This window comes from Larus michahellis, chromosome Z, assembly GCF_964199755.1.
Source record: "Larus michahellis chromosome Z, bLarMic1.1, whole genome shotgun sequence".
NCBI lineage: Eukaryota > Metazoa > Chordata > Aves > Charadriiformes > Laridae > Larus > Larus michahellis.
The window spans coordinates 86,037,088-86,063,554 of record NC_133930.1 but is presented as its reverse complement, the minus strand read 5'-3'; the positions used below and the strand labels follow the sequence as shown (position 1 = coordinate 86,063,554).

General features: G+C 36.2%; 1 protein-coding gene across 2 annotated transcripts in view; it reads right to left on the bottom strand.

The window, feature by feature from the left end:
• Window positions 1-763: 763 nt before the first annotated feature.
• SLF1 (SMC5/6 complex localization factor 1) overlaps window positions 764-26,467 on the bottom strand; it is a 41,115-nt gene continuing 15,411 nt past the window's right edge. For both annotated transcript variants that reach the window (XM_074569793.1, XM_074569794.1), the window contains 11 exons: window positions 24,574-24,732; window positions 23,830-23,996; window positions 22,237-22,374; window positions 21,370-21,535; window positions 14,167-14,314; window positions 11,761-11,906; window positions 9,610-9,785; window positions 8,978-9,111; window positions 6,888-6,980; window positions 6,312-6,494; window positions 764-3,821 (listed from right to left, as the gene is read on the bottom strand). In XM_074569793.1, the coding sequence (XP_074425894.1) occupies window positions 3,337-3,821; window positions 6,312-6,494; window positions 6,888-6,980; window positions 8,978-9,111; window positions 9,610-9,785; window positions 11,761-11,906; window positions 14,167-14,314; window positions 21,370-21,535; window positions 22,237-22,374; window positions 23,830-23,996; window positions 24,574-24,732 (1,995 nt within the window). In that variant the 3' untranslated portion in view covers window positions 764-3,336. The remainder of the gene's footprint in view (window positions 3,822-6,311; window positions 6,495-6,887; window positions 6,981-8,977; window positions 9,112-9,609; window positions 9,786-11,760; window positions 11,907-14,166; window positions 14,315-21,369; window positions 21,536-22,236; window positions 22,375-23,829; window positions 23,997-24,573; window positions 24,733-26,467) is intronic.

Genomic DNA, 26,467 nt, shown 5'->3' with positions numbered 1-26,467 from the left:
ACTGTCTAGACAGCCCAAAGGGAGACCGGGCTCCAAGGTTTGAACCTCCTCTCTGTTATAACAAATTTTAAACGGTATTGAAGCCACAGGAATACTTAAATTTGATGAGCTAAGATTTGATCCTAAACAAAAATAAAACAAATAGACAGCGAAGCTCCTGAGCCCAGACACCCAGTATACTGCCAGTAGTGATTTATTTGCCAATGAGCGTGACCGTTCTGAAATCAAGGAACGGTCTGAAAAACCTCTTACAAGTATCACAGAGGTATTTGCACGTAAACTGATGCACTCCCTGTCTAGTAATGGCAGCAGTGTGAAACAAAGACCATGTCAGAGAAAATATAACACTGAAATTTGGCCTAATGCAACTTTTTGGGCAACTTTTGAAGCTTGACCAACACCTTTGTCGTGCCGTTGTAATTCCCAGCTGCATATCCCAGTGTGCTCCACCTTCTGCTTCGCTGTACCCGCCATCCTGCTGCTACTCGCCTGCCCAGGCAGCACCTGGCACATCTGCAAAAGGGATGTTCTCCAACTGCACGCTGAAGGCGGAGAATAACGGAGAAGTTTTTTAAAGGCCTGGGAAAAACAGGATCGGTGGAGGATGAAGATGCACATTTGTGCTTGCGAAGCACGTCGGCCTGTGAAACGTGGGCATAGAGAGAAAAGGGGGGAGCGGGGCTGGCTGGCTGATTTTGTTTGTTCTTTTAACTAAGCCAAGAAGTGGGAAATACCCTACATACCAAGAGGGATTTTAAAAAGCAGTTAGTTTAATCGCTTAATAGATCTCACTTTATTGCAATCATGATTTAACAGGAAAGTTTTGCTACTCTGAAGGAGAACAGGTACTCTCTAATAAATTAGATGAAGCACATAATTTTATGTGAAATACAACTGAGATATACTTAAGATTTTATAAGGATACGGAGTTTGCAAACTTGGGTGGACGTAAAACTGAATATGTATAAAACTGAACTCTGTTAAGAGCATAACTGGGAAACAACAGGAAAATTTTCAATACATGATCCTTACTTAAACTGAGAGAACATTAGGAAGAACAAAATTGTGTCACCATATAATTAAAGACTGACGATGCGCACAGACAGTATTTAAGTTGGGGCTACACGTAGAATATTAATTCAGACATTTGCTAACTTTTGAATGTTTCACTTTGCAGTGTTAATAATGCTCATTTAGCACGTTATCTACTTTTCTCTACAGTATCTTGGAGAGATGTACTTGAAATTAGTTTAAATCGGTAAGTAGGACTTACAAATGATTGATGCACATTTTTTTTCCTGTCTGAATGACATAATAGCAAATAATTGTGGGAATATCTTGGATATATAAGCAGAATCACTCTCTTTATCAGACCAAAATAATGCTTTTCCTGCTTTCTTTTAAGTCACTAATGTATTATATTAGGACCAGAATTATTCTTCTGTGGTTCTGAGTCCCAATCTTAAATTTCCCGTTACCCATCAAATTCATAACTAAAGAAAATGTTAATATTGCAAACTTAAAGGCATATTTGCATTCTTTAGGAAGTATGTATGTAGCATTTCTTTCATCACACCCTGCAACATGCAATACTGATGTTTATTAGTCCATTTCATGTGTGACAAAGGTTTTTTTGGTGTTGCTTTATGCTACAGAAAAATCAAAAGTGCACAAACAGAAACAAATCCGATATGCGCTGACTCTTTTCTATTGGAGCAGGCTGTTCTGGATGCATGTATAAAAGTAATAATCAGTCATTAATAAACATTGAACATTTGTAATGTAGGTCTGGTTCCAAGACCAACTCAGACTGAGCATCTTCAGTGGATTAATTGCTATGAGATCATATATCTCAGCTGCAGAAAGGCGAAATGGAAGTTTTAATGCGCTGCAAGCCAGCTGCATCAGTGTAACTTATTCCCTCCAGTCAAGCAACATCAATTTCAGAAGCAGCTATTATCCACACCCTTTCTTTTAGGGTTCTTTTTTTAATATTATAAATTGCTATTACAGAAGAATTGAAAATGTTGCTAACTAGTACCTTCCTTTTGAAGGCTAAGATTTTAAATTATTCCTGATCTATTACTGAATCTGTTGGGGAGGGGCGGGGGCAGCAAAATCAGGTATCCTCACTCTAAAGCAGCACTTCCTTCTCTTCCCTTGGAAAGGGAAGGGATAAACTTGCCTTAAAAGCGTATCCCTTCCCAGACCCTACTCTGAAATGACTTTGGCACTGGACTTCTATAAAGATGCAGGGCAGGAAGAGTAGTTGTTGCTGTACAAATGTGCAAAGGGAGCTCTAACTCTTCTGCATCCCCAACGCTGTGCAGCACAATTACGTAGTTCAGCTGCCTCGCCAGCCTCAATACCTTTAAAGAACAGCACAGGATTTTCTCTTTTTCTTAATTAATTAAAAGGACCATCTGATAGAATACGTAGCAGACAATCCTAAATTAGGTTAGAGGATTAGTTTAGAGGATTTATCATGTGTAGTTTGCGTGTATTCACAGAATGGAGAACAAAATTCTCATATTAAATGGGGTGTAATTTTTAAGGAGATCCATACTTAGTGTCAGAATCTGATGCCCAGTACATACTTAAACTGCCTTGTCTAATCCTTTGTAAATTCCCCTGCCAACATAACTAGATTTGTGCCACTGCTTCCACCAGCATCTTTAGTTGAGGGAATCCCAGGAGTGTTCCCAGATCATTTTATACGCTGCTAGTGTAATGGATTTATCAAACTGCTGCAAGCCAACACGAGTCAGAGCAGAGCCAAGGACACCGTAAATTATGCGGTAAGGGTGGATTTGGCCCTTCACAGCATCACTGGCCTGGGAAGCAGCAAGGTGAGTGGATCATTTTAAAGGCCTAGTCAGTGGTGCCCGCTGCCTGTTCTGCAAATCTGGGCCCTGGTCCTCAAGTCAGTCACTGCACAAATGAACGTGACCACCAGCGCCACGGTGCTGACAAGGGGGAAGATCTTCCATGTGTCTTTGTGTGTGTAACAAGGATTTCCAGGACAGAAAATACAAAGTTTAACTTAGTGCAAATGATATAGCACACTTCCGAGGTGGTCACAGACATCCAGATCTATCAGGCCAGCAGAAGTCATTGGTATTGGAACTACTGCCTAAAAAACACACTGCATAAATGCCTCTGACTTCCAGGTTCTGGTAGATGGAAGTATTAACAGGGAAGATACTAACATGTGGGGCTCGTGTAGGGCTATGAAATTTGTAGTTCTTTGGTTACCGGAAAAAAAAGCTAGCCCAATACCAAGGGTTGTCAAGATTCACCCAATGTCGCTTTTTTGGAGACAACTGTTAAAAAGATTTAAGTAAAGAGCTGATATGCCTCGACCATAGTTTCCAGAGCTGCTAATAAAGCCTTCATCTGTTCTCCAGGGAAAAACAACATGTCTGCAGATATTTCTTGGAGAAACTGTGGTAGCTTTTGAAAACTTTCTAGCTCTCTAAAGTATGTATCTACTAACCAATCTGCAGAAAATACATTTCTCATCTTACAGTTATCATGAGCCATTAATGGAAGTACACTTGAACAAGCTACCTCTCTGAGAGTCAATGTAAAGGGTGAAGACAGATTGTAAACTGAACAAAAATTCAGCACCATCTTATTAAATAACATCAACCACAGTTCTCTCTGCTGACTGCAGAAATCTTGTTCTGTGCGTTCATAGAAGCTGTTGATGTTCTCTTCTGGATGAACAACATTCAGAAGTTCTTGCTTTACTGGTATGGACTCAACATAATCCAGTGGCAGCTTTCCAGTGGAGTCCCTCTGCTGTAGAAGGGCTGGTCCTGCAGGGAAAATACAAACATTAATAACAACAGCACATTCGATTTGGCAGCCAAACAAGATTTTCGTTTGGCTTTTGCCAGAAGCTAGGAGTCTGTTTAAATTCCTTTTTGTACAAAGTTATGTTGATGTAACTGATGAGTTACACATTTGCAATACAATCTAGAACATGTAGAAAGACCCTTTGTAACAGTTTCTTTACAATATTGTCTTTATTTTCTTCCCAGGTTTGCTAGGTTTAAAGCCAATGATTATTATGTAGAAATGGAAAAGAAATTCAAATGTTGCTTATCCAAAAATTTCAATTATAAAAATGTATGTCAAAATGTAATGTTATTACTGTTGTAAAATGCCATTAAGTATTTTATAGACCAGCTTATTTGCTGACACTGACTCCAGATTAAAGGCACGTTACTATGATGCTCTTTATTTTACTTCTTTGGCTGGTGTGAACACCCTTGCCCTAGGCTACGCAGCAAGGTAAACTATTGAGGTAGGAATCCTAGTCTCCCCCAACAACTGAATTTCAAAATTTTGTCTTAACAGACTTTTGAAATGGAAAGGGTAATTAATAAATAGATTTAAAGTAAGTAAATGGGACATGTTTTACTTATTCAGAATGTACTACATTCTTATGGTATTTCCTGTTTATTAGCACAATGAGGCTATTAATATTTAAACAGTTTACAGAGATCTTGATGAGTTTAAGAAAGGCTGCACCAGTAAGAAAAAATGAAGGCAGTTCAAACTACAGGTGTGTTTTCTCAAAGATAAACACATCAGGAATCTTCTTACATAAATTTGGGTTACTATGCTAAAATAATGATGACATTTTAACTTGAATACGTTTTCAGAAATATATTTTAATTACAGAAGGTAATTCACCGCATTACATATCCATAGTAGATGGTTTAACTTTGCTGTGATTAAAGCTGTATTGTTTTCCTCCATCGCTGATTATGTAATATAATTAACTGTCGCAAGCTGAAGGCTTTTAGAGACAGACAGCGGAAAAAGTTTTTGCAGAGACGTGTTCTAAATTACTGAGCTGAGTAAATCCACACCGAAGGGGTAACACCACACTCTTGTCCGCTATTTGACAGGCCAAAACGCAGAGTGTGACAAAGGCAAAGATAAGGGTACACGCAGCCTTATAGTTGCCAGAAAACCTTGATGAATGCAAGTGCAAGCAGAGCTCTTCCCCTAGGACAACAGGATCATCCACTACCTATTCTTCACAATAGCCGAGGAAAAATGCACATCTGTCAGTGCAATGCCATTTCCAATTGAGGAGCCGGGCTTACTACAATATCGGCTGTTGCATCACTTAGAGCGATTGAACTGAGCCCAGCTATTGGCTTGGCATGTCAGATACATGGCTCGGTAGATATATAAAACACCTGGGAGCCACAGAACTGAAGCTCAGCAAACACAGAGGTAGAGCTGCAGAGGAATGTATTGATTACGAGCCGGTGCTTGCACAACAGGCACAGAAATAGCCTTTAGGGGGCAGGAGAAGACTGTAAATACGGAGGGTCGTACGCCAAGAATGAAATAAAATTTTGTTTCTCTACCTTAATTAAGTAATAGGCCATCTAAATACAGTGCATTCTTCTGCCTCGTGGCTATATGCAGAATGATCTTTATTCAAAAAATTTGGGACTCAGCATATAATGCACAGAGATTAAACTGACACAATAGGTCAATGGAAAGGATATCGCAAATGCTCATTTTAGTAAATGAATTAAAAGAAGGAAGAGTTGATATCCAAGACCATTCTTTGCAGTTGATTTTTTTAAAAAACATGCTAAGTTAATTATATTGATACAGAATATTTCAAGACAAGATACAAGTTCCCTGTCACTGAACAAAAAATGTTGTTCAAAACATTTATCATGTGTCTGCCTAAGGGGCAATGTATCTTTTTTTAGAAACTAAGGCATCCCTCCCACTATTATCCCTAAACAGCAGTTATCACAATTACAATATAGATTCCATTCTCAAACTAATTACCAAGCTAATTGTGTTCTTCAAAGACCATCACATTAATTTTCATAAATGCTGAACAAATTTATGTTGAAATACATGATTATATAGAGATTTACTGATCTATTTTTGCATCGTGGTAAAAATAGATCAAAACAAAAGAAAATCCTTAGCTTTGCTTGGTGACTAGGTAATCTTTATCTTCATTAATGAGTTTGGAGAATATAGTTACAATGCATATGGTGTAAAATGCAGAATAAAAACATTACCATATTGGAAAAAAATGTGAAAATCCCAGTTAATTTCATATTCAGCTGATCAAGATAAGTGTGAAAACAGTATTATTTTTATTGTGACCAAAACAGCTTGGCTTAAAAATGTTTTAAAATAAATATTTCATAATAAAATTGTATTTTAAGCAACTATTAAGAAAAACACCACGACCCTCATATGGACTCAGAACAGTGGATAATTTCCCTAAACCAGTTTAGCATAAATGCACTCACCCCCATGCTGAAGTAGCAGCTTGCCAATTTCTACATGTCCATTTGACAGTGCATCATGCAAAGGAGTCACCCCGTCCACTTGACTGAGCAGGTCTACCTCTGGACAACGCTGCAAAATTTCACGGACACACACTGTGCTGCCATGGTTACAGGCTTCATGCAAAGGCGTCCAGCCAGCATAGTCTGAATTATGAATCAAGGGAAGTTTTAAAACAGCAGAAGTAGTACTAAAATGTTAATAATGTAATTTATTAGACAGCAAAACACTTTACTTTTTAGTATTCATTGTGGCTACCGTGGCAGCTTGTGATTTCAAAACAAGAAATTCTATTAAAAAATAGCTGAAAAACATTAAATAGCACTTTTAAAAATCAGTAGAAAACGTGATGTTAAAATGCACTTTAGTTATAAATTAACCTTTCCTCAATTTTTGCTATAAATTCATCATTTTGTGTTGTTTAAAATAATAAAGACAGTTTTAGTAGTATAAATACAAACTTTATTACCAAACAGATATTAATACACTTCTTTATCCGGCTTAATTTCTTATTTCTGTAGAGAAACTGAATAACTTACCTTTAGCATTAATGTCTGTTCCAGGGGAAGAGAGAAGCTGAATCAATCTCTCCACTTTGTTTCTTATGCAAGCTCTATGCAGGGCTGTCTCTCCTACCATAAAAAATTAATAGATTACACTAGACTAGGCAAGATAGCAACTAAAGAAAATAATCAAAGTGCCTGGAACTAGGAGACCTGGCTATATGCCAGAAAATTCAATAATGAGTAAGATTTTCCTTTATCCTGTTTAACCATCTTTTAAGAAAATTCAAAAAAAACCCACAGAGCTTCTGTTCCACCAGAGATCCAGCAATGAAATTGTATTGCAAACGGTTTAACACAGGAATTATCTCCCCCCAGTTCAAGGTTTAAAGCTTCAATCACACTATAAAAGCACCAAGTGATCACAGAACACCAAAAATACTGGGTTTTGAAGCAATAAAACTTTAGAGTGCAGTTGCCCTCCCTTAAATTTATTCATGAACCTACGTTAAAATGTATGGTTCTTTTTACACAGCATTTATAGCTTAATTCAAATGAATGTTTCTGGCTAAGCACGAGTGCCTCTACACACTCAAGTATAATTCAGAACTTCAAATCCGTTAACAGATGGTTTGCTGTTTCTCAATAGGCTGTCTGACTTGGCTACAGTAGCAAGGGAGGGGGGAAGGAGAGAGAAATAAATGATGGGGTCCTAATAATAATAATAGTTTAAAAAAAAAATCCCCTGGAAAAAGAAATCCTGAGCATTCGTACCATGCAAAGCTGAAGTAAGTGTGAAAAAATGAACAGCAAGCAGCTGAGAGCTGCTGCTTGCACGTAAAGACACCATTAGTTTCTGCATGATAAAAACTTCAGACCCGTTCTAAACGCTGTTTTGCTTTCACTAAATGATTAGGTTTGAACAAGAGCCAGAGGAAAATCTTGATGCCAGGTGAAAGATGATGCAACAAACATCTTCGAAATGAAAAATATCTCAGGCTAAATCTCTCAGCCTTTGCGATAAGATTTACATGGTATATTTTGTTATATTAATACCTTCACTATGTAAATCTGTCAGCTCCATACTCATTCTTTCAACAGAAGATACTTCTTGCAGTTTTGGCAGGGAAAGAATAGAAAAAAAGCGGTTGGGTTGGGTTTTTTTTTGCCCTAGTCCTTCAACTCACTTTTCTTTCTAGAAGTCACCATGTAATAATTCACATCAATTTTACTTGCAAAAGCAATATTGAGAAAGGGAACCAATTTTAAAAATGCATGGTCTGGCTCTGTTACTGAAGCTCTCTTAAATCCCAAAAGAGGGTGAGGGGTTTTTTTGTCCTTCAGTGTTTGTGATACAATTCTGGTTTTAATTTTTTGAATGATCCCAGCTTGTTTTTTCCAGTTTTTGCTAAGCTTTCTCTTGGGTGTCATGATTAATATAGCTGTGTTTTAAGCGATATAGATAAATTTCTGATGATGAAGATGACAAAAAGTAGTTCCAGCAAGTAATTCTGTTCAGGTAAAGGCTCATGTAAAGTATGATTTACATGATAATATTTACATTATGTTTCTGTAGTAAGTAGGAACCGAATGAATTACTGCACTGCTGTTTTATTGCTTAGGTACTTGGGTTCCAGTATAACTAAGACAAAAGCCAAATGCCTTTCATAGTCTGGGCTGAATGCCTGGAAGAAAACAGTCCATATGCTTAACACAGCTATGTAACATAGCATACTCCTCAGTCTTTGTTCACAAAATGTCTAGGACTGAAAGAGATGAAGACCGAATTATACTTTCAAATCGGAAGACGTTGATCCTACCAAGCACAGGTTGAGGTGGATTAGCAAAGTAAGGCGGGCAAGACTGGAATGAGCTCACACAAGCTGTACACTGTATTTAATATCTGGGAGGGGGAGGGGGAATGGAGGAGGCAGCTTTATTCCACCATATATACAATTCCTCCTTTTAAACAGACATCGGAAAAAAGAAAGACAAACCATAAAAAAATAATTCTTGGGCATAAGCCATTATTTTAGTTCAGCATTCATCAGGACAAGATTTTCAAGCCTGAAACTGTTGATTATTACCATATAAAGTTCTTAAGATAAATCAGATATACAGCATACCTTTAATATTTCTCCTGCAAAAATGCATCTCTTCAGCCAAAACGTAGCAATTCTCTTTGGTGTATGAAGACTCAACTTCTGCTTTTGCTCTAAGCCTCTTTGTCATTGGAGGGCACTTATTAAAGATTAAGTCACTGAAAAGAGAGCAAAGGGGACATGTCCAAAATCACTATTTTATATTTTAAGATAATGTATACATACTTAATGCTTTTAAATGTGTACGTACAGCATACTTAGATCTATCCACTTCAGAGTTATTTCTGAAATGTCTTAATTACATAATTTCTATGTCATTTAATTATAACTGTATTCAAAACGGTAATAAAATTAAATTACCCACAATTAAACTTTCTTTAAAGATAATTCTACGAACAGTTCAACTTCTCTATGCACACTTTAAATTTAATATTGGGAAAATATAACTACATCAGCCTGCAGGTGCACTGAGATGGAGGATGGGGGGAAAGAGGGAACCCCAGCCCAGAGGTGTTACAGGTTTACAATGGAGCTTTCTGTCAGTTTCAGCAATTTGTAGACAACAAAACAGGTCATATAAAGTTCAAGAAATGTGTCAGGTCAGAAGCTGTCCCCCAAAGCAGAATAAAACTGGTGATGTTATAGGTATTACTTACGGTAGATCAGGCAGCACTTTGACTTGGTTCTGCTTATCACCATTTAGCATCTGTAATGCCCTTTGAGACTCAGGGCATGGCCATTGCCCTATTTTCATTTTCTTTTTCTTTGTATTCTGTACGTTCCTTGTCTCATGCATCCCTACCTCTCGCAAAGCAGGCGAATAGGAACAGACCTGTTGCAAAAGTAACATTTTCAATGACAATATATACAGTAAATTAAAATGCAGTCATTTTTTTCTGTTGCACTTCATGCAAAGCAGTCACCCGCCACCCACAGCTTGCTGTACCTAAGTTTTTAAAAATATGATCCCTAAATGACTGCATATATAGATTGTTTAAAGCTATCTTTGCAATCTTTTTTATATTCTTGTAGTTCACCCTTTATGCTGGCCTCAGAGGTGAATGTATCGTGTCTGAGCCAGAAAGTGGAAAATTCTACACCTCTCTCTTGGTTTTTTGGTAGCTGAGAAAATTTTGATCGCTTTAGCTGGACACAAGACTGAAGTAAAGCTATTTGATTCTCAGCTACTTCATGAAAGTATTTACAAGCTTCCAACCCAAGGAGCAAAACGGTAAAGAAATACTCACTCTCCTCCTTCATCTCTTCTAAGATGAGGGGTTGGATTAAGCCTTTGACCATTGTGAAGGCAATAAGCTAGCTATGTCTTAAGTGCTCTCTCATTATTATGGTAGCTTTGGACATTGTAGATATTTTGGTTTCTTTCCAGAAATATGGAGCTTCCAACCCCCTACACCGCTCGTTTTAAGTAGTCATATAAGTTTCTGCGGTTTGGTAAAAGCATAGGAAAAAGCCCAGTGAGGGAACTCATTCAAGGATTACACAACGGTTATATCTGAAGAAAGACGCTAAAGAAGGCTTTGAGTATCCAGCAGATCACTGTAGATTCTGCAGGTAACTTGCAATGGGTGAGGGACATCTTACGTGCACCCTCACTGCACATTTACCCCCAGAGTAGGAGGGCACTATTTGAACCTGTAGAACAGCCTAGCTGATAACGTCCTGTAGGAGAAGAGTTGGAAAAATTGGACAATAGCTAATATGATTGTATGGAATGAGAAAGGAAGAACAGTAATGCTACGGAAAGCCACAAAAAGCACATGAACTTGTTTCAAGCACTACAAAAATTTACATTTAAGTAGTTGCAGAAGAGCGATCAGTAGTCACGGCAATGCTAAAAATAGCAATTGCTGCTGCATACGTGTTGGCAACTCATGTTAAATATTAGATATATAGTTGGTTTATTTTTAAAATTCTGACCCTTTTTTGTTAGAGCTCTGTTAAACACGACGTATTAATAAACAATGATCTCTGTTCACAAGAAACTCCTGCAAAATTCAGGAAAACTTATGCATGGAAAGTGTGTAAAGGTGTAAATTTGTTTTTCTTTGACTCTCCCTGTAGAATTTTAGGCTACAAAGAAACAGTTATAGATTCCATATTCTGGTTAGTCGTTAGTATTATGGAAACGAGGCTCTAAGTCACGGTACGTCATTGCTGTGTGATCTCCTTGATTTGCCTGCATCCTGCCAGCAGCCATGGTTTTGAGAATTTCTTTCACAGCTTTCAACACGTATTTCCTCCTCAACTATCACAATTTGTGATTTGAAGGCAGGAAAAGGTATGAAAGTAGGGAAAAGTTTTTAAGAGAAATTCACAGAAATGCACTGTGGTTCAGAATAATAAAATCTTGTACGTAACAAATGCTTGGACACAGTAGAATAACAGACTGTGACCTCTTCAAAAACCTGAAGGAAAAGATATCCCAGGAAAATCATCATACGTTGGACATTTTCCTTAATTAAAAATCAAATATTGCCATAAAGTATTTACATCAGACATTATTTTCAAAAGCTTTAATTGTGATTTTTCATGTTAACTGCACGTAAAGAGATTAATCAGCTATTACAAATTATCTATCAAGAAAAATCTTACCATTGTTTTGAACCCAGATCTTGGGCAAAACGACATTTAAATGCAACAGAGTCTATCTACAGGTGGAAGACATTGCATGCAATGAGCATGACACAGATCACAAAAGAAAGACATTTTCCAAGACTTTCATGAATCCAATTACTTGTGAAATACTTACGTATGATATGTTATTAAGGAGTAGAAGAGTTACTTACTATTTTCTGAAGAGAAAGAGGTTCTTTAGAAATAGTTATATTCCTCTGTAAACACATTTTTTTAAAAACTGCTTCTGCGACAAACATTTGAAGCCAGAGGGATGGTATGGAACAAATGAACCTTTTTAATTCAGACATCGAAAAATCTGGATAAAAAGCAAAGGGGAAAAAAAGAGCCTTAAAACAATATATACAAACCTGTACATCTACAGTTATCTAGAGGATAACTCTTCCAGACTTTTTTTTTCTGCTGCTGCAGATTCGTAAGTTGTTCTCCATGGAATTACTAAAAATACTCATATTAAAAAAGATTTTATCCATCATCTGATAAAAAGAGCAGCTTCTAAGAAAATGGTCACCAGATTTTAAAAGGCAAAGTACCACTTTTTATGTGAAACTTTTTTTAAAAATGCTCTAAATACAATTTTATAAAAGTTACAGCTTGATTTTCAGAATGAAATTATTTATTTGGGAAGTTATACAAGTAAACACCTTTAAAATCTGTAAGTGACACAATACAAACACAATTCAGATAAAATGTATATTACATGAAGAAAGAAATCTGCAAGTAATGCAGGGTGACCTATAAATTCTACTTGAAAAGTGACCGTAAGCAAATTTCAACCCCATTCAGATGTACCAAATACTTCATACTGTTTTTAAAAAACCCAAAACAGACAGTGGCAGAAGAATACACATCTATCTATATCAGGCATTTGTCCGGCATACCTCTCTTTTTTTTGGAAAAGAAGAGAGAATGACTGATTTTTCTAAGGGTGATATTTGTATTTTGATTCTAGCAAAATAAGTTTGTCAAAATAGCAACTGAAAGAGGTGGAAAGCACGGTCTGCCATGAGGAAGAAAGTCTTTTCTGTATTGAGGGAATATTCTGTTCGGCTAAGAAGTGCTCATACGTTAATTGATCTGTAGACTCAATCAAAACAGAAACACAAGTTTTGACACTATAGATGTTTTCTACTCTAACAGCGACAGAATTTAAGGGAACTCTGCAACAGGTTTTTGGGCTTTAAGTGCTGCGGGCTGAACTGAGCAGCAGTGATCACCAACAGGTCAAAGAATCGTTACTCTTTATAACGAGATGTGAATGCTGTTCTTGTTAAGGAATGCTCTCAGTGAAGGACAGCATAGAAAGTATACTTTTCCATTTGTATATAGGAAACTAAGAAAGTCTTACAGAAACATATATCCAAGATTCCCCCTATTATATGAAAGCTAGAAAATCTGTTGGAGAGGTGGCAATAGAAGTAGATATTAAAGGCTCCATTTAAATACTATAAAGTTCCAACTGATTTGGCCTTCTAAGATCTAAGCAGGCTGTGACAGTGCTGATAATAAGTCCTTTCTGTAGGAGTGGAACTATTTGTCTGGAGGCTAAGATTTTAGTTTCATTTTTTCAGGATAGTTCTGCTCCTGATAGTTCTCTCCAGGACAGTCCAGGTAGGAGAAGGAAGCAACACTGTAAATGAAGCCTATGTACACCTATCTCTACAGAAAATGATGACTGAGACCAGGATATCCATACAGGTGCACAACAGAAGTACAGTTTTCCCAAAGTTTCCTGCTCGGGGGGTCTGGCGGAAGAAGAAGAAAAAAAAAAGCTTTGGTGGGAGTTAAGTTTGAAACTGAAATTATAAACATTCAGGAGTTTCCCTGAGACTAATTTTTTGGTCTTTTGAGTTCCTTTTCCCCTAGTTGCTAAAAGGACAGATACCTCAACCTCATTTGTTAAATGATAGTGGTTCGTTTGAGTTGTGACATTTCTCTTCCTTTAGTATATTTAATTAAGAGGAACGATAGTGATTCGTGAGACAAGTTGGAATTTTCCCCGACCCCCACACATAAAGGCCATAAAGTCTAAGGATTTTAAATGAGACACTGAAATGTTTCATTTGAAATCTGTATGGGTCAAAGAGTTCAGCATAGCTTTTGGACTTACGGCTGAAATGTATTTAGCAACCAAATCAAGTTTGTGGAGTGAAAAATTTCACCTGAGAATTGGTTTGAGCTAAGGTGTCTCCAATTGCCTCTCTGAGGTTACAGCTTACTATGACATGCTTAAGGCTCTTCCTAAAATGACAAGGGAGCTCCAAAATTTTTTTTTTTCTTCTTCACACTGTGTAGCCTTTACATTAACACACATTAACATCTATTGAGATTTATTTAGAGGGATTTTAATAAGACAGCCTGTTCTATCTGGTCTTTGCTTGGGACAGACACAGACACACACACGCAATAAAACAGTTTCCTGCATATGTACGCATCACACTGTAAGACTGCACAGCTACAACAGAAGGTAAAATATAACTTGAAAGTAAACTGAGGATTTTAGTTTGGACTTCAGTGTATTTGATTAAAAGACTTCAAGAGGCATTTCAAACACTCACCGTCACACGAAATGGCAATGTACTGTGCCAAATCATCAGCTATTTGATGAAACACATTTCTGTCCATAAGCAAACTTGAGACGATCCAATATTCCACTACAGTTCCAAGAATGGCATTTAATAGACCAGCTATTTCACATCTGAAAGCCTAAATGAGGGGTAAAAGAAAAAAGAAAAAGAGTATCTATAGACCTGTACTCTATAACAAATTCACACCGATAATGTACCAGTAATAACACTAGGGAACTTCTTTAGATAAAAGCCAACTCTGTTGCCATGTCACTTCTTTGCTGGCTTTTCTTTTTCTGCTCAAAATCTAACTGTTGCAGCCAGGTCAACAGAATTAATACGCCATTGATGCCACATCAATGAAAACCTGTCACTGGAGAAATACGAGTAATTTGAAAACATACTGTCTAAAACCACATGCAAAATCGGATCAAAGCTTCCAAGTACGAAGTGTGATTTCTTTTTAAATTAGGTTTTGTTTAACTGCAAGATTCCAAGTACTGCCTTTATGCTAGTTAACTTTGAGTTTCATTTGACAACTACAGGGATCTTATTCTCCCCGCTCTATTAGGATTCTCTTTTCCTTAAGATTTCATCATGAAATTAAAGCTCCTTTTGTGACTAACCATGTAGATCTGCACCCAAAGGGGAAAGTATGCAAGGTATTCGTTTCCTGCACAGAAAAAACTTTGGCAGCCAGTTTGTCGGATCAGGAAACTTTCTTCTGCTACCAAAAAATCCCAGCGAGACTAGCAGCTGAAAATTTAGGAAGAACATAATTATGGGCATTAGCCGTACCTTTTTCTTTCCTGAACTTGCACAAAATGGTCATGTTTAGATAAAAAAGCCAACGTATGTTTTCTTGAGGAGGCACCAAGACAACATACATCACTTTAACCTGCTACCCAGAAAGTACCACGAGATAGATGAACATATGTCTTCACCCATGTGAGCACTTCGTTAGTATTGGTGGTGTAAAGCACTGCTTCTTAGTGTCTGAGTTAGTCTGTGCAAACGAAAGTCAGATCTGTCTACTCAACACCTTTCTGTGCCACGTAGAAATATTTTATGCAATGATTCTGAAATAAGTTATTCCTCTGACCACACGTACAATCACAAAAAATTCAGTATTTGTATGTGCAAATTGGAAGAATATGTGCACTGCATGAACAAAAGAAATTTATTTGCCAAAACATACACACCTAAAGTTCTACTGGAGAATCGCTAGAGCACCAGACGATATATTGTATTCTGGTAAAAGAGAATGAGTCCTTCACAGTGGACAATTTTGGATAGTAGGGAAATTGAACTGAGTAAGTACTTACTTATTTGTCAGCTTGAGATTTTAAAGAATTACTTAGAGAAAGCAAAACTTTTCTGTTTTTTGTTGTGCTCTCACACCACAGTCAATGGTTTGTCTGATACTCCTTTGAGAACAAAATACATTCAAGGTTGGTTTAAAATAATTTAATAGGATTCCCTCGGGAGCTGGAAAGCACCAAAGACTGAAACAGTTTGAGCTTCATCAATAAATCAGACATATATAAGAGCAACAAAGACTGTGACAGAGATGAGATTTATTATAAAAAGATTGCAAAGTAGTTTGTCAAAAACCTACATAAATACTGTCCCTACAGCTAACAGACTTACTTGTCATTCAAAAGAAAAGGAATAAACACTACAAACAAACATTGCGTGGGGAGGCAGTATAATCTCTATCACTGAAGGCTTTTAAGAACTGGCCAGGGGGAATCTGTTAGAAACGTGATCTCTGAAATCACTTCCAGCCCTACCCCCTTTACTCTGTTCATCTCTACTTGATTTGGTTTGTCCCTTGCTTTAGTGTATTATACTACTTTATTGTAGATGAACTGTGGGATCCCATTAAAAAACCCTGAGAACATTGATATGGCATGTCAACAACATGAAAATATTTTTTTTTCAACTAGAATTTAAATATTTCAGAAGGTACATTACTCCCTATCTTCTGAGGATTCAGAAATAGAAACTGAAGAAATAATTTAAAACATCTGAAATGCATTTAAATTTCCCTTAAGTATGCATACCTCTTTTATCATTGGACCCCAAAGCAAAATACTGGGTGAATAATTTAATTCCATCAATAGTCCTTTGCAGGAAATAAACTACACAAATGCAGCAAATAAGCACAATTTTAATGCAGGTAAGTGACAGGATCAAGGACATTTAGATGTGATCTGAGGTAGATACAGATGTAAAGCACAAGTATTTACATTCTTTTTTATTTCTAAATCACGAGTTTGTATTACTTCATCTGTGAAATATTCTCAAGGACAGGGGTGGGGAGCAAAAGCTGACCTTGAGGCAGCAGATTGAAATAATGACTGTTAATACTGCAAGTATTAATAATGTTTTGCAGTCAGATATGTAGCTGTGTGTTAAATGTGGCTGATACGCTAGTTGCAACTACGTTTGCTCAGCTAAATATCTCTGCTCACTGACAAAGACAAACCAGATACTGCCAACTGGTTGACATCTCGGTAAAACAACAGTAGTACAAACCACGAGCTTCTCCTTAATATTTTGAAATAAATGGTTCAATGCTACAAACGAGGGGGAAAATGCTCTAATTTACCGCGAGTATCATCTGTTCTAAAAATATTCAAACATCGTAAAAATATTTTCATTTTCAAACACAAAAAATACAAACACAGTAATGAAAACACATGCAATATTAAAAAGGAAAAAGAAGCAAGCATTTCCATTTAAAATGGGGATTGCTACTGTGTATGACAAAACATCATTGCGCACATAAATAACTTCTGCTATGAAACCCAAGAGGCTTAATCTTAAAAAGAAGTCTCCTCTGATTTACAACTCTACTACTGGTTTAAAGTTGCAACGAAAAGGGAAAAATATGTATATATAAAAAAGTTTCAGTAACAATATTTTTAGAATGTAAGAATAAAGTCTTACAAAGTTAAGTGATCTTTGTATATTAATCAGTGAAAAAGTAAACGCATAGGTGCCATTTGATTTTTTTGTAGACATAGAAAATCAATATTTAGAACATTGTACAGGAACTCTTATTCCTGGATATTAAATAACAAGTTACCCATATAAATGACATGAACCGCTATTTTATTAACAACTGCAATTTTGGATTAGGTAAAAACACATTTAGATGAGAGGTTTTGTTTACACTGTCATTTAGAGAATGGCGTGACTAGTGGTCATTGAACACGAACCTTCAATTAATAAAAATTGAGAATACTCATGAACCACTGATTTTGGTTCCATCCTTTACTGGTTCAATCTTTAATCAAACTTGAATCTGATTTAGTTTTAACAGTTTGTTTCTTTATAAATTGGCAAACGAGAACATGATTTTGTAGGTATATTAAAAACTATTCAAGTGTCTCCCTCTTCCCCATAAATAATGTAATTTTAAAATTCCTAAAAATAACGTACTTCTACAAAACATAGTATTTCAAATCGTGGTGAAAACATTCTGAATAGAACTGTAGTATTATTCTTCCTTATAAAACCAAGTGTACTGGGTCTGCCTGGGACAGAGGTAATTTTCGTCGCAGAGCCTGTGCCGTGTTTTGAATATGTTGATGACACAGGGATGTTCTGGCCACTGCCGAGCGGTGCTTGCACAGCACCAAGGCCATTTCTTTCTCCCGCTCTGGCCCCAGCAAGGGGGCTGGGGATGCGCAGGGAGCTGGGAGGGGACACTGCCAGGACAGCTGACCCAGAATGACCAAAGAGATATTGCATGCCATATAATGCTGCACTTAGCCATAAAAGCCAGGGAGAGGAGGAGGAAGGGGGGATATTCGGGGTTACAGTGTTTGCCTTGACAAGCGACAGCTATGTGTGATGCTTTCCAGGATGCGAAAGGACATCTGCCTGCCAATGGGAAGTGGTGAACAAATTCCTTATTTTGTTTTGCTTGTGCTTCACTTATTAAACTGCCTTTATCTTGACAATGTTTGTAGTGTTATGCAGTATTCCAAAAGTGCCTAACACATACTTCCAAGAAAGCTATTGGAAGTGACAGATAGACCAGAAAGACATTCAGTTCTACAAATTCGCACCAAACAAATTTATACCTGGTAATGATACCTGAAACATAGAAGAAAACAAATAAGAAATATGCAAGATGATGCAACTAAAAAAATACGAGTGCCTTTTTCACTCCCTTGTCAGACTACATAAGACAGCTTTTTAAAAAAAAATAAAAAATAAACAACACACCAGTAGTATCAGGGATGAAAAGCATTTCTGATACCATTTGTGACATTGTGAAAACCCATGCAATAGTTCAATGCTACTCAAAGCGTTATAAGCAATATAGACGTTCCTTTGTAAATTCTAAAACTGAATTAACAGCTTTGATTCAAGGAACCTTGAGCAGGAGTTTCTGCATCAAACCTATTTAAATAATATAATAGATAATAAATGTTACTTATATTAAAATTGTATTCAATATTGATTTGAAGATCTCAAGTGATGGAAAAACTTCTATGTTCTTTGGCAGTGCATTTTTAGCGGCAAGGAGAGTGCATCAGTTTTATTCTACCAAGTTGTCCCAGCAGACTAATACTGTGATGAGCGACAGCATCCAATTTCCTGTCACAAATTTTATTCTGGTACTTTTAGGATATAGTAAGTTTTATCTAACACGAAAAAAAAAATGCACTCATATATGTAACTTAAGTCTTTATAGCCCTTCATTCTTTCTTTTTCTTTTTTTCTGATGAAGGTTATAACAGGCCTGAAAAGTGAAATACCTCCCCCTATATACACAAAACATAATTTTGCAATAAATCGTCACTACAAGAGAGGAAACATATACATACTTTCCCTCCACTCTAGTGCTGATTTGTTGCCATCTCTTTGAAACACCAAAAAAGATAATCTGATTCTAAAAAGCTAAAAAAAAAAAAAATTTCCCACTTTTACCACTTAGAAAAGAATGTGTTAGATATGCCCCAAAAAAGAATTTAATTAAACTATGAATCTGTTTTTATTTACAGATATTTTCACTGGAGAATTGCATGGAAGTTAGGTATATCACAATTGGCATGTTTGTTTCTTCCTACGAGCTAAAACGCTTGTGTAAGCTGGGAAACATGGTCAGCCCTTTACGCTGTGCTAAGAAGCACTGAATTTATGTGCCCATGCAGATAGTAAGAATACCCAAAGTCATTCCTTTCATTTAGGTTTCTGAATGGCCTTACGCATGTTGCCTCTTGAGGAAACAGCTTTTAAAAAAATAGAACTTGTAACAGTGACTCACACTCTTAAACTGAAGACAGGAAGGACAATTTTGCACCCAATATGCTGTATTTAATGACATGGAAATACTCTGGTTTTATTTATGCATCTCTAAAATAATAAAAAAAGAAGGAGAAAAGAAGAAACAGATCTGCCTGCACAGCTGGGCAGGATCTGCTTCTTTGGCTTTCTGAATGACCTTTTCAACTAGGTCATGGAATTTTAACTGGAGTCGCTGAATATACGGAAAAATCAGTACATCAAGTTTCAGTATAACAAAACTGAGAATGCAGAAAGGGACAAGGCAAAGTTTTGAATGTAAAAATAAGGTATTTTGGTTTAGAGTTTGTTTTGCCAAAAAATGCAGAGGGAAAGAAAATGCAATATATAAATATGAAGTTAAAGAATAAGGCTGTACAAAAGAACATACAAAACTACAGATACTATGAGGCAACAAGCTGCTTTTTAAGTCTAGAATTCATATCTGCAGGGATATTGTACATTACAGTGCATAAGATCAAAGTGGGAAAGCAATAGGCATCTGGGTTTTGTGCTGAAAGTACAATTCTTATATACATGTATATAAAGAAAATAGAACCTAAACAAGAGGAAGGTCTCTATGTTTTATGTTATGTTTTATTCTTTCAAGTTTATTTTTCACACATGTACTACACTCCGTCTGACACAAGTGATTATTCTGCTTATGCAAAGAATGCTATATGAAAAAGGTATGGCTTACAGTGCTGTAACTAGTCAAAAGAAGGCATAGTAGAAAAAAGAAAATGGTGTCTACACTTAAACTGCAGATTCAACACCAGGAAACATATGAAAGCAGTCCCATTTTCCAAAGAAACAGAATGGCCGCTGACACCAACTGAATGCAAGCCTGGTGCTCAGTACCTTTGAAAAGGTAGGTTGTTTAAATATAAATATGGGTATAGAAGCCTAATTTTAGGCACTTTTTTAATATCTTGACCAAGGATAAAAGGCAGCACTGTTTCAGAATGCCTTCCTTTGATAGCCCTCAAAAAAGGTAGGAGGTCTGGCTAGGTAAGATGAGTGAAGCTCTCATTATGTTTAATCTTTCTGCTTTCTTAACATAATGAAGAACTACTAGGTATTATATTGAAAGTGCTTTTTTCTCTGGAATACTTGATTTTCTATTGTTGTTCTGTTATTGTATCGAAAAAGTGAATGAAGTACGTATTTATTCTGTGCTTTCACAATAATTTAAAAGAGAACGCAGAGACAGCAGCAAGTTTGTATTTTATGTGAGAATCTAGAAGTCAAAGATGTTTTACAAGGCCTCTAGCTTCTGAAAAGAAAGAGGTGGTACAGAGCACACTCAGTATCTTTCAGGTCAATGTCCTGCTGGTCAGCAGGTCACAGAACAGCAATTAAGTTGCCTTCAATTCCTTTTTTATGAAAAGGCCCAGGGAAGATACCAAATGAAACTAAAGGACTTGGGAAGAAAACTGGGGCACATATTAAAATAAAACAATGCATACCTGTAGAAAACAGCAAAAAACTATTAGTTTTGTTAACCTTCTCCTTCCAACATTTCCTGAATACAATCACTGTAAGATAAGATAATCACCTCTTTCGTTACACCTTATTGTTTGACGGGATGTGTTAAGCTGGTGTCCCTAATGACTACAGTAATACCTGCTGGTAAGGGCATGTGAACATCTAAATGTAGCCAACAAGCTACTCATGACTCGTTTCTTCTCTACAGATCAATATGAGAATCTTATGGATCAATTCATTTCCTTTAGTGGAGCAAAAACCAGCATGCTTCACAACAAAAGGCAGCTATAACAAGCAGCTGTGATACTTACATATAATTCCTCACAAAGGAATGAACAAAGGCACACCTCTAAAAAAAATATTTCGGTCTTCATTATTTTAAAGTATAAAATTCATACTCACATCATTTTTTCTATTTAATTCTCTGTAGGAAAATATGACCCAATCTGTTAGAATATTTATGTGTTTGGTAAAAAGCACAGAGGTTTCGCTTCCCAGCCAAAAGGTCTTCAGAAGAACCGTCTGTGGCATGACTTGCTGATGCTGTGAATTGGTCCCTTCAACCAATCTGTAAAAAGAGAAAGTGAAAAAACCTAAATCTTTACGCCACTTTGATTACTATAGTTACCAGACAGAAACCTTGTCGTCTGTCAAAACACACACAGGTTTGGCAATTTTTAAGTATGGAAAGATCAGACACAATTTCTGATGAATAATAAGTAAAATAATGATGACTATTACAGTCAGACTGAAGGAATTCTAATATTGTGCTAATATTACATAAAATAAAGGCTGCCTTTACTATATAAAGGCAGAGCAAAATCAAAACTTCTTTTTCATACCTCATAAACTAAGGAAAGATAATTGTCTCCCTGGCAAAAGATAGTAGTTAATTGAATTAAAAAAAAAAAAATAATCAGTATGTTCAAAATGTTGCTTGTCTACCTTAAAGAATGAATACTGAAACATTGCAAAGCTAAAAATACAACCTTACGAGCAAAATTAAATGCTTACTGAAAGTTGTAATATAATGAAATAACAGGCTGGGAAAAGTTAGACACCTTAAAACACGATTAGAAAAAACCCTGTATAAATGACAATAAACAAACTAGCAATTGAGAAATATAAAAGGAAATGCTAAACTGCCATCTCTGTAGAATAGTACCTTATTAAGGACGTACAGGAATCAGGATACAAACTGCTGAAGATACAGAAATGCTTGTGAAATTCTGAAAAAGTAGTAAGAAAGTATTATCCTATAAAACCCACCTTTTTGTCAGAAACTCTACTTCAGCTTTCACTAAATCAAAGAAAAACTTCAATAATGTTTTGTGAACTATCCTCTGTTCATCTCCTCTCCCTGAAACTGGGACTGCATGACAAATGGTTTTGCAATAAAGGCAAGACCTGAAAAATAAACACCAAAAAATCCATTTGTACGACAGAAATCATAGTCTGATCTATTGGCAAAAAAAGTCAGCTTTGACTTTTGACAATTTTGACAAGGAAATACCTTGCTCCCCAGCAACATTCATCATTTTAAAGCCTAATTTTCTGATTTTAAAGATAAATTCCCCCCGGCCCCCCAAATTAACATGTTTGTGACTGGGGCTTTGTGTTATAGATGAAGATTTTGTATTATACTGTAAACTAAATAATTTAACCATGTTTAATTTTTCTGTCTCTACTGGAGGTGCTGTACAATTACTGATTTTAACAGAACTTCTTTACAATCCTTTAATTACAAGATAGTATTGTAATATTTTATGGACATTGAAACGTCCTACAAACTTTAGTTCAGATAACAGTTCACACACACTATTTGACAGCACTACAGCTTGTGATCAAGTCTAACAATCGTCTAACGTGATGGAGAAAATTTTGAAGTAAAGGGCGAACATGTTTTTTTGGCTAGAATTTTGAGTACTGAAACCACCAGGTATACAACCGCTGGCTATTCGCTTTCTGCCGGTGAGTGCTAAAAGACAAAATACTTTATATAAATTCTCTTCCATTCCATGTTACATGTTTCTAATAAAAACTATTAAATGCCCAATTACAGTGATTCAAGTAGTGATCCTATGCCCTTCAAGACTACAGACAAGCTTACAATCATATACATTCATATATCTGTAATCACGGTTGTATCAAAGTATTTAAAGCTGGTCTAGTGGGAGGTGTCCCTGCCCAGGGCAGGGGGGTTGGAACTAGATGATCTTTAAGGTCTCTTCCAACCCGAACCATTCTGTGATTCTATAATTTTATGACAGTAATAAGAAGAGGTTCAGTTTCTCTTCCAAATGAATGGAAGAATTAATTTCTACTCATGTAAATTAAAAAAAAAATGAGTTCTCAAGCTAAAGCGTAGCCTAAATACCCAAATGCTCCCATGTATTGAGTCTTGTATTTGCAGATGCATAGGATATAATAAGACTTCCTGAACTAGATGGTAAAGTTTATGATTAAAATCAAAATATAACATGAAGCTTCATGTTTGTAAGATATGACTGGAATTTGCTTTGTAACGACAGATATGTGTGTGTGTGTGAGAACAGCAATAACACATAATTATTATAATTTGTGGAAAGCTTAAAAAAATAAAATAAATCATTTTTAAAAAAGGAAGGAGGACAAGAAAATGTACATTTTTTCCTTTCCAAAAAAACATCCTCTGTCTGTGAGCCAACACTTACTGAAACATAAACTGAAAGGTCCAAATGTCAGTTACAATTCTAGACCTTCACATACAGTTAACTTGTTCTGGTGAAAATGCGACTTTGATACAAGAGAATTCTGACCCTCCTCCCTGCATTTGGAACACCTCATTACTCTTATGAGTAACACCTCATTAAACTTTCTTACCTTACAAGCATCTCTATCAAGGACCATGTACCTTTCTTACAGACAGGACACTGAAGAAGATCCAAATAATACTTTAACATAGACGAGGACTTCCAAGGAGGATCACGTTGGAGAACAAGGTACAAAGTGTGATGAAGTTTAGCATAAAATATTGCATCGCTGTTTCCCTGTAATAAAATGAGAACACAATATTGGCTCCATACTGGCCAAAGATCCATAATCACTAAGAGTTTATATACTTTCTTTATTCCTTACAATCCCAAGTGACTAAATTTAATCAGTGAAGTAACATGCAATCTAATGCATAACTACAAGCAGCAAAATTCAGAGTTTACAAAAAACAGGAAGGAAACAAGGAGAGTTTGCTCTAGTGGGATATTCCAGCTGAATGCATCACCGCTTAGAACAAACCTTCTTCTCAATTGAGCTCTCTATCTGTGGTCTACTAGTTTAAAAAAAACAATAAACCACAAAAGTGCTGTTTCTAAAAGCAACAAAAAGAAATTATGGGGCAATTCTTCCACAATATTTAGAGCACTACATTCATATGGCTTGTAAATAAATAATAATTTAAAAAATCCATACATATTAAATTCTTCCCTTTTTAACACAAAAACGTTGGTGAACACAAAGTGAAGGGTGAATACATCTCTAAAAAACACTAAATACAATGTCAGAAGGAAAGATCATAATACTTCCATTTCTTGCTTTAATATTTATAACACTTTAGTCTTCATCTCTCACCAATAGCACATGTTCTAGAAGAGAATGAAGAAGTTGCACGGGAGGTGTATAGCACCCTTGACCAGCAGCAAGTTCTGTGATTACATCAAGAAATAAATACTCCTCCAGTAATCCTTCAAGCATATACCATGTGCCTCTGGACAGGTTAGTATTTTTAACCTAGGAATGAGATATCTTTGTAAGTAAAAGAACAGCTTAATTAAAAAAAAAAACAACCAAAAACAAAACTAAAAAACTTCCAAGAACTAACAAGCAATCTCTAAGTAAAATGTTGATAATATAATAAAACAGGGAGATTATGAATTATACCAGAAATATTACTTATTGCTTCATACAATAAGCTGCTGTCATCTAGAAAGGCTTTCACTCTTACTGAACTGGGCTTTCATTAAAAAGATAGTAGGTTTCAGAACGTGCTTCTCTTCTGAGAAGATCTGAATACATCTACTCTTTTAAAAAACAAATGACAATTCACACACTCAATGACTTCTCTATAATTTATTCTGGAAAGGTATGCAAAGGAGTGTTAATATTTCCTACAGTGCACAGTACATCCCACACTATATGACTGGAGCAGTAAGATAATTAGTACCACTGACTAGCTAAAAAAAATTAAGAGAAAAATGTAAAATCATGAAATATATCATTTACGGGTACACATTATAAAACCATAAACCATGTAACTGTTTTATCTCCCTAGTTCTCCTATTCCCACATAGCACGTCAGACAAGCAGCTAATGCTACAGATAACACAGGTATTGATCCCAGTGGATTTCAAAGCTCTGAAGGTCTTAATGGCACAGGGCTTCCTTCTTATTCTCTGCCGTTCATGACAGCAAAACTTAACTTTGCAAGCTTTCAGAGCACCCAGAAGAATCTAATGGCTTTCATGAAATGCCATATCTCCCCTGCAATTTCCCCGTTATTGTCTGTACTCTCAGCTTTCCAAACCTTTCTTTTCAACAGATTAATGATATAAAGGAGGAACTACCGAAGATCTCAGACACATTGCTATTTACACCTTTCCTCTAGTCCAGCTTCGAGCCAAAGCTAAGATGCACAAACCAGTTGCAACCATACAGCTAACTGAAGCACAGCTTCCCTCTGCCTTACAACTTCTGTTTTGAAATACAGCTATTTTGTTAGACCACACAGCCTGAGGCTCTGGTAAATTCAAAGAAACTAGGATAGGGAATCACAACTGAGACAAGCAGAGTCAGGAAGATCACTGATTGGACTGCTGGGAATTAAACCGTTACATAAAGTTATTATTACTTCAGCCCCTAACAACTTGTAGACCTTAGGATCTCTGCCAAAAAACCCGCCTCCTACTGTACATCAGATAAAGCTACTCAAGACATCCTACCAAATAATTTAAATTTTAAACTAATTTTAAACCAATACAGACTTCAAGTCCAATTGCAGTTTTGAGGTCGACAGTGTACGCTGCTATTAGCAAGACAGTTTCCAAAAATGTTTCAGTAATAAACTAAAATCAGTAGGACGTCAGCTAAAACCTGAAAAAACTTCTGAAAGAAATGGTAATCATAGTTAAATCACAGCTAAAGTCACAGCGAATGAGCTCCACCTTAGCATTAGATATTTAGTTTCTCTGCAAATGTTTCATTTCTCAGATTCCTAATGTATGCTGTTGTTACATTAACAATAAATAAAGCTGCTCATCTAGACAATTTTCGTTTAATCAAGTCTTTGTGCATCTGGCATTTGCAACTTGCATTTATTTCAATTTTCTCATTCACACATGCACCATTAAAATCTTCACATTATTTCCTTTGGAAATAATAGTTGCATTCATACTTTTGTAATGTTAATTATATGCAAACGGCACATCTAAAGAGCAATCACAAACTGTTTAATGGCAGTCAAAGAACA